At 56.5% G+C, this 8,187-nt stretch overlaps 1 protein-coding gene across 2 annotated transcripts in view; it reads right to left on the bottom strand.

Annotated features, from left to right (window-relative positions):
• The window catches only part of CYFIP1 (cytoplasmic FMR1 interacting protein 1), a 31,403-nt gene that overhangs the window by 5,033 nt on the left and 18,183 nt on the right, over window positions 1-8,187 (bottom strand). The window contains exons 15-23 of one of the 2 annotated variants that reach the window (XM_006753469.2): window positions 7,868-8,015; window positions 6,390-6,546; window positions 5,216-5,312; window positions 4,213-4,289; window positions 3,996-4,104; window positions 3,463-3,582; window positions 2,542-2,741; window positions 2,141-2,228; window positions 44-187 (exon numbers count right to left, since the gene is read on the bottom strand). In XM_006753469.2, coding sequence (XP_006753532.1) covers window positions 44-187; window positions 2,141-2,228; window positions 2,542-2,741; window positions 3,463-3,582; window positions 3,996-4,104; window positions 4,213-4,289; window positions 5,216-5,312; window positions 6,390-6,546; window positions 7,868-8,015 — 1,140 coding nt within the window. Of the gene's footprint in view, window positions 1-43; window positions 188-2,140; window positions 2,229-2,541; window positions 2,742-3,462; window positions 3,583-3,995; window positions 4,105-4,212; window positions 4,290-5,215; window positions 5,313-6,389; window positions 6,547-7,470; window positions 7,625-7,867; window positions 8,016-8,187 lie in introns of both variants that reach the window. The other variant, XM_006753468.2, reaches the window with a different exon arrangement.

The raw sequence follows: 8,187 nt of genomic DNA, 5'->3' as shown, positions 1-8,187 counted from the left end.
GGCGGGGGCGGGGGGAGGAGGAAGTGCACCCGAGGGAACGTACCAGGCTCTTGACGACCTTCAGCAGCTCCTCCATGACGACCGCGATGCCCTGGTAGCCGAGCAGCCGGCAGATGACCTGGAAGTGCGGGGGCCCCACGAAGTTCCGGTAGCTGCCGTAAATGCTGGAGTAGGCCAGGTTCAGAGCCTGCGGACACAGGACGCCAGCCGCATGAGAACTCTCACGCCGCCTTCACAAGGTGGCCCCGCGCGAGGTGACGCCTCTGGGCAGCAGGACTGACAGAACCGAGCTGTGGGAGCCTCTCTCAGAACCACCCCCACAAATCTACCCCTTGAGATGGCATGGTGCCCCCCACCCTCCCCAGAGAGGCTGCGCAGATCTGGGGTCAGTCTCAGAACGCCCTCCCTTCAAAGGCCAGACTTCTGGCTCCTCCTCAACCGCTCAGCCGCCGGGGCAGGAGGAAGTGAGGACCCCGGCAAGGAAAGCCAGCTGGGCGCCCAGTTCCTATTTCCCTTGGGCTCCTGGGGCAGTAAGCGCGCTGCAGGCCGCGCAGCGGATAGAAGCAGCCTCACTTTCCCCTCGAAATCCCACGTGTCCTCGGAGCCCAGGCCGCTTCTACGTCCGCGACCCCGGCTTCCCTTTCTCCCAGTGCTCCTGGCCGGCCCCACGGACTCGCACTGTTTCTTTCTCAGCTGAAAGGGCCTAAAGAGGCCCCTTTGTGTCCTTCTGTGACCCGGCTCCTCTCCGCACCTCGAGGAGGACGTCCTGCCCAAATCTCAGCCCCGAGCTTCCGACCACAGCGCCCGGGGCTGCGTGGCCACAGGGGACACCACTTCAAAGGGAACAGCACACACACCAGCGGGCAGAGGGCACACATCACAGGGCGTGCGGAAGAGGAAGCCTGCCGCGCCCGGCCCGCCCTGAGAAGCTGCTGCTAAACCCCCTGTGCTATTTGCAGTGGGTGTATCTTTGTTTTTTTTGCTAGAAAGGCAAGAATTTGTTGACTGCAGCAAAAACACATTTAGAACAATGAAACAAGGAAGAGCCTAGGACAGTGATGACGAACCTTCTGAGCTCGGCGTGTCCGCGTTCTGAAAAACCCTGACTTAACTCTGGGGCCGGGTCACAGAGAGAAATGTTTTGATCTCTGCAACCATAGTAACACAAAGACTTATATGTTTGATATTTATTTTATATATTAAAATGCCATTTAACAAAGAAAAATCAACCAAGAAAATGAGTTTGCGTGTCGCCTCTGACACGCGTGTCATAGGTTTGCCATCGCTGGCCGAGAAGAGGCAAAAGGAGAGCCCGGCCCGGGCTGCCGTGGGTCCCTGAGAAGTCAGAGCAAAGGGGGCCTGGGAGGCAGGTTCGGGGGGTCCAGGACGACCTGCTGCTGCCCACTGCTCCCCCAGGTGCGAGCCTTGGGAGGTCCCTTGTTTAGGAGATATATGCCTGAGGAGGAAGGTGAGGGGGGTGGGAAGGGCATGGCCATGCTCCTTGGAGAGAGAGCATGTTATCATTATTATTTTTTTTTAAGAATAGTTTATTGATTTTTTTTGGAGAGAGAGGAAGAAAGAGGGAGAGAGAGAGACAACCCTGGCCTGTGCCCGGGCCTGGAGCTCAACCGGTGACCTTACGGTGCACGAGATGACACCCAACCAACAGCCAGGGCTATGGCTGTATCTTTTGTAATCTGAGTCACTATGTTTGGAGTTTCATTTTTTTTCCGACTCAATAAAATACAGCCCTGCTCCCCCCCAAAAACCAGCTGTGGTGAGATGAGCTGTGCGCCCACACAAAAAGCCCAATAACGAGCCGCCCTGTCCCGGGAGGCTCAGTGGGTGTTGTCCGGTGCCCCAAAGGGCGGCCTATTCGACTTCCGGGCCTGGTCAGGGCCAGGCCGGGGCTGCAGCCTCAGGGGCATGCAGGGGGCAGCGGTGCGACACTCCAATGTTTCTCTCTCCCTCCCTCACTCCCTCACTTTCTAAAAATCAACCAATCAATAAAACAATAACATTTTATACCTGGCATGATGGAGTTAAACCATCGTAACTGAACTGCTTTAAATGAAACTTCCACATATGCTAAACAGTGGCCTTAACGATCATCACACACACACACACACACAGAGCCTACCTTGGACCCATGCAGGTACTGTGGCTGAGCATTTGGCTGCTTGTCTCTTTGAAATTCTTGGGAAAACGGTAACACTGTCCGAACAAACCTAAATAAGAACAAGGAAAGGAAAATGTAATGACTTTTAAATATTCGTCGTTTTTCCGTTAAACATCAGTTAAATCTTTCTGCTAATTCACTGAAATAAGGATCAGAGAAGAACTCAGAGAAATCTAAAGTAGGACGTGCACGATACAAATTCTGTGAGGCTGGTAAATGTGCCGGGTTCAGCAACAAAGAGCATCAGGAGCCCAGCAAACAGGCTCCAAACCCAGGAGAGCCTGGTCCATGGCAGCGAGGACACGACCAGGACCTGGTGGGGCCTGGCCAGGGCGGCTCAGACCCCAGGGTGGGGCGCTCACCGGCCGGTGGAGCCGTTGTAGCAATAGTTGGGCAGGAAGTCGTAGTTGAGCTCCCAGAAGACGTGCAGGGTGATCCTCCCGTAAGGCGCGGACACGTTGTGGTTGGCCTCCCGGAACATGGCGTCGAAGCTGTCCAGCGACAGGTACCTGCTCAGCAGCTGGTGTGTCATGCGGTTGATTTCCAAGAGGCCGTCCAGCTCCTGCGTGAACACAGGACGGGAGTGAGGACAGAGCGGGGCCCAGACAGTGGCATCCACTCCCCACGGGGCAGCGCCAAGCGGGGGCAGGACGGAGCTGACACGCCGGGTGTGGTCAGCGAGCTGGACCAAGAATGCATGAGGCAGGGTCTGCCAGGCAGCAGGAGTGGGCTTCTCACACCCAGCTCTCTCATGCCCGCTCGGCTGCCTTTAACATGCCCCTCCTGCCTGGCCGGGGGCTCAGCGATTAAGCATCGACCTATGAACCAGGAGGTCACGCACAGTTTGATGCCTGGTCAGGGCACATGCCCAGGTTGTGGGCTCGATTCCCAGCGTGGGGAGTTGCAGGAGGCAACATTTTCTCTCTGACATCTATGTTTCTCTCTCTCTCTCTCTCTCTCTCTCTCTCTCACCAATAAAAACATATTAAGGAGTTTTTAAATGTTGTTTCCATGCTGTTGCTTTGGTTTTCCTCTTCAGGGGCCATATGATATGTATGATGTGTATGCTGGACCTGTTGTCTATCCGCTATATGAAATTCTCTTTAAAAGAATTCTCTGCTAAAAGAAGGCCAAGCTAATCAGTGCCTGTGTTTTGATTTCTGGACGAAACACTGAAGGTATCACTGGTTCAAGGCGTCGATAAGGACGGAAATAAAAGCAGCTATGATCCTGTGACTTGTATCCAACTCTGGGCCGAGCCCGAGGGAAGAGAGGGCACTTACGACGATGGAGGTCAGGTCTTCACTTTCAAACCGTCCGATAGCCAGTTCCAGGGACTTGTACATGGCCACCGAGACACGCTGGGTGATCAGGCGATTGAGGTCTATGGACCTGCCCAGGAGCTGGGGGTGAGAGGGCGGAGAGAGTGACCTGCTGAAACCATGTATGTGCACGTCCCCCCTGGAAACCGTAAGAGGAAGACATAATGCAGAACATTTAAACGTGCTTCGCTCCAACATCAATGTGTCTCTCTTTCTCCCCCTCTCCCTTTCTCTCTCTCTAAAAATCATTAAAAAGATAATTAAAAAGAAAAAAAGGAATCCGGGCAGGGCCTGGTGCACAGCGCTGCAAGTCTTCCCTCGTGTTGCAGGCTGTCCCACAGAAACCGTGTCCGTTAAGCTCTCAACACTTTATAAGGAAGTTCCCACGGTCACTTGACATACGGACTCCTTTTCAGACCCCGCGAACGCTAAGGAAGCCTCCCTGCTTCAGACGCCGGTCCAGGACCAGGAGCGCCGTGCGGGAAGGCCCTCACCTGCACGTGCCTCTGCTTGAGCAGCGTCTCGTAGCGGTTGGAGGGCGGGAGGTGGATGGTGGCCCCCTGGTTCTTGCATTCGGATCTTAACCGTTTGTCCAGAAGCAAACTAGGATGGAAGGAAAGGAGGACATTGCTCACAGGCTCTGAATGGTAATGCGAATATCAGATGAAGCCACCCAAGGTTCCCTCCCCAAACCACAGAACACATACTCACCTTCCAGCCATCACCTTATAATATGCAAATATCTGGTCAGCCAACTTGTAAACAAACTGGTCAAAGCACAGATTCACCTGAAGAAGAATGTAGCAGACGTTACATTTTAATTCCCTGAACGGAGATCAGCTAACACCTTCGATAAAGAACACGTCATGTATGCAGGGTGGGGCAAGCGTAGGTTCACAGCTGTGAATGCACGAAGCACAGAATTTACTGGAGTGACATCTGTTAGTAAATTACATGGTTCCGGACGGATAGTCTATCACACGTCGTCCGTCTATTGTGCTGTGGTCCCCGGCCCAAATCGTCTCCTTCCATCACCATTTACCCCCCTTTCCCCGTTCTTCCTGCCCCCACCCTTCTCTCTGGTCATCATCACAGTGTTGTGTGTGCAGAGGTTATTCTTGTATCATTATTCTTGTTAATTGTATTATTTTCCATATGACAACGGTAAACCGACTTTTGCCACACCTGTAGCAACATGGATGATGTTGAGGGCATTGTGCTAAGTGAAATAAACTGGACAGAGACAAGTACTGTATGGTCTCACGTGTGTGATCTTAACAAAGCCACACACTCAAATGCAGAAAAGTGAGTGGGGGTTGCCAGAGGCACAGGGGAAGGTGGTCAGAAGGTTTGCACCTCCAGTTTCGCAGTAAATACGGCCGGGGATGCAAAGGACGCAAACTGTACGGCACCTGACAGAGGCTCTTGTTGGGAAGACACACACGAGAGGCCATCGCCGTGTCTGCAGCACAGGCCGTGCGTGCAGGTGTCTGCGCCGTCACCACGGGCGAGCTGCCGGGACGGCCGGCTCATCCCCTCCAGCTCCTGCTGTGACGGCGCAGCCGCGCAGAGAGGCGCAGACTGAGGGCTGACCCCAAATATCGATGTCAAACATTGCTGCTCTGTTTAAGCCTCATTGTGTTAGAGGGTAGGTTTGCTTCCTCCAATCCCCAAAGGACATGGAAGAGCTTGCTCCAGGTGCCTGGGAGCTCACCTCTGCCTCGATTTCGTCATAGAGAAACTGCTTGTTGAACCGGGTGAGGGCGTAGTGGGCGCTGTCGTTGTAAAGGTCCAGGGAGTAGAGGACATACCTGCAGAGGGGAGAGGTCAGCCAGCCTCACACACGCAGCTTCCCCGGACCCGAGAACTCCCCCGCTCCACTCTCCTCTCCTCTCATGAGGAAAACCAATCCCTTCAAACGCCAGACTCGGCTCCTGCGAGGCCCTGAGGGAGCAGCCTGGCAGCGAACCCACCCCGTGGGCCATGCCCGAGTCACAGGCCTCCAGCAGCTGCACCGTCTCCCTGATCCTGTTTCAAAGGTTTTTGCCACAAGGATGTGGCATCCTATCCTATATAATAAAAGGGTAATATGCAAATCGACCGAACGGTGGAATGACTGGTCGCTATGATCTGCACTGACCACCAGAGGGCAGATGGTCAACCCAGGAGCTGCCCACAGCCAGTGGCGATGGCGGCGGTGCCAGCAAGCAGGCGGTGCCAGGCCGCCAGCCAAGGCAGGTGCCAGCGGGGGGCAACCCCCATCACCGTGGCAGTTTCCCTGGAGATGCGACTGGCGGCAGCAGCGGGGGGGGGGAGGAGGGCGGCGAGTGGGCAGTGCAAGTCCAGCCAGGGCGAGTGTGAGCAGGGGCCTGACTGCCCCGCTGGTTGCCCCACAGATCGGCCCTGATCGCCGGCCAGGCCTAGGCATGAATTTGTGCACCGGGCCTCTAAGTTTTTTCTTAATAAACACAACAATGAGGACTTTCTTTATTTTTAACAGTATGTTATTTTTGCCCGGCTGGCATGACTCAGTGGCTGAGTGTTGACCTATGAACCAGGAAGTCACAGTTCGATTCCTGGTTCGGGCACATGCCCGGGTTGAGGGCTGGATACCCAGTGGGGGCTGTGCAGGAGGCAGCTGATTGATGATTCTCTCTCATCATTGATGTTTCTCTCACTCCCTCTCCCAACTTCTCTGAAATCAATAAAAACATTAAAAAAAAAAAGACAAGAAACCTGTCCCTCGTCTGACTCTCTCGTCTCTCCCTAGAATCACGGCATCAAGTTCAGCCCTGAGAACGGCCCAGCCCCGCCTCCCCCCCTCACCTCCCCAAAGCCAACAGCCCCCGGTCACCGCGAGCACAGCCCGCAGGGCCCGGGACACTCACTCCATCATGGACGCCTCCTTGGTCTCCAGGATGTGGTCGGTCAGGATCCAGGGCATGGACATCTCGATGGGGAACTGGATGCGCCGGCCCATGGTGAGCTCCAGGAAGAACTCGCGGAACCACAGCTGCGAGAGGTCGCAGCACTGCTGCAGGGTCTCTGGGGGTGCGGGCGGCAGCGGGTCAGCCTCCGCCAACAGCACAGACTCACAGGCAAAAAACAGACAGACAGACAGACAGGGGCGAGGGCCGTGCACCAGGCGCCAGGTCCTTTGCCGTCAGCCCGGAGCCATGCGGGGGTGGTGAGTGGACAGGGTCGCGGGCCCCTCACACTAGGGATGGGACACCTGACTGCAGGCAAGCCACCCGGGCTGTGCCCGCTCTCACCAGGGAAGGACAGAGGGGCGTCTGGGCTGTGGGTCTGACAGGGACATCGGTGCCTCTCGTGGGCCCTGTGGGCCTCGGGGGCTGGGAGGAAAGTGCTTTTGAAAAGGAGCAGTGAGACCAGGACGGCCCTGTTTTGCTGGGGAGCAGACGCGGCATTTCCTGCACCCTCCGTGGGGTCTAGTTAGTGCAAAAGGACTGTTTTTTATGCTTCTGCCCTGTGATGGAGTGAAAACCAAAAAGCTCGTTATTCACTGCCAACCTGCAGCGTCCCAGCCTAGACGGGGCCTCCCGTTGGGAGCACACGGCTGTGACAGGACAACCAAGGGCACCCACCGGCGCCCTGGTCCAGGGACCGGCGTCTCCCCAGGGCAGCTGCCTGAGCCAGGGGACCTGCCCTTTGCGCACGTCACTGCCAGAGGGGACGTTCGCTGGTCGTGTCAGACCCTGTGTGGCTGAAGGGCCAGCCACGGCCCCACGGCCCTCACCCGTCCAAAGGCCATGCCGCTCGGAGGGGCACCCGGCCGGCCATGCGTGCACGGCAGCAGGTGAAGGTGGCTACAGGGTTACCACACATCACCACCTGGTGCGGGTGCGTGCGGGGACCTCAGCGGGGACGGTCAGCAGGCGGAAGCGTTCTGGACGGTGTTAGCGGTGTTAGAGCATGCTGGGCCGGGCGCTGGTCAGCAGTGTCTCTTACCGCTGAAATTTATCAAGTGAGTGTAGAAGAAGGACTCGCGATGGAATTTTTCTATGTCCAATATGGTGGGCCCCTCAAGGCTACTTCTCAGGGTTTTCTTGGAGCCACTTTTGTCTGCAATGAGGGACTCTAGCATGGTTCTCACCATGTAAAGCTGCGTTATCCAGGGAAACGTTGGTGGGAGAAAACACACAGGGAGCATTAGTCGCACCAGACGCTGCTCAGCCCCAGGGGGGCTGCTCCGAGGCCCTGACCTGAGCCGGGCTCCCCCGGCTCCGCTAAGGGGTCTGGGCGCCCATCTACGTGGCCGCAGGCTGCTGCGTGGGAGGAAGGACCTGCGAAGGAGCATTCGCCTCCGTGCCCTGAACGTCAGCAAGGGAAACGAACGATGTCTTACCCCCGAAGGTTAAGAGAGGCGGGTAGGTGTAGGACTGCCTCAGAAACGCGTTAACCACATGCACCAGCCTCTCCATGCCCAGAGACTTGAGCTGCCGCAGCAGCTCGGCGGAGCTCAAGGACTCTGCCATGGTGCGCACCAGGTACAGCTAGACACGGACAGACACGGGAGAGGCGGAGAGAGCGTTAGTCACACGACACGCGGAGCGGGGACACACACACGGGGCGCAGGGCATACACCGCGGACGGACCCGGACGGGCTTCCTCCCAGATACCGAGCGTCCCAATCACAGCCAGCAACGTGCTTTGCTGGGGATGCCA

This window comes from Myotis davidii, unplaced genomic scaffold (genome assembly GCF_000327345.1).
Source record: "Myotis davidii unplaced genomic scaffold, ASM32734v1 scaffold811, whole genome shotgun sequence".
Taxonomy (NCBI): domain Eukaryota; kingdom Metazoa; phylum Chordata; class Mammalia; order Chiroptera; family Vespertilionidae; genus Myotis; species Myotis davidii.
The sequence above is the reverse complement of the archived record's forward strand: the minus strand, read 5'-3'. Positions and strand labels throughout refer to the sequence as shown.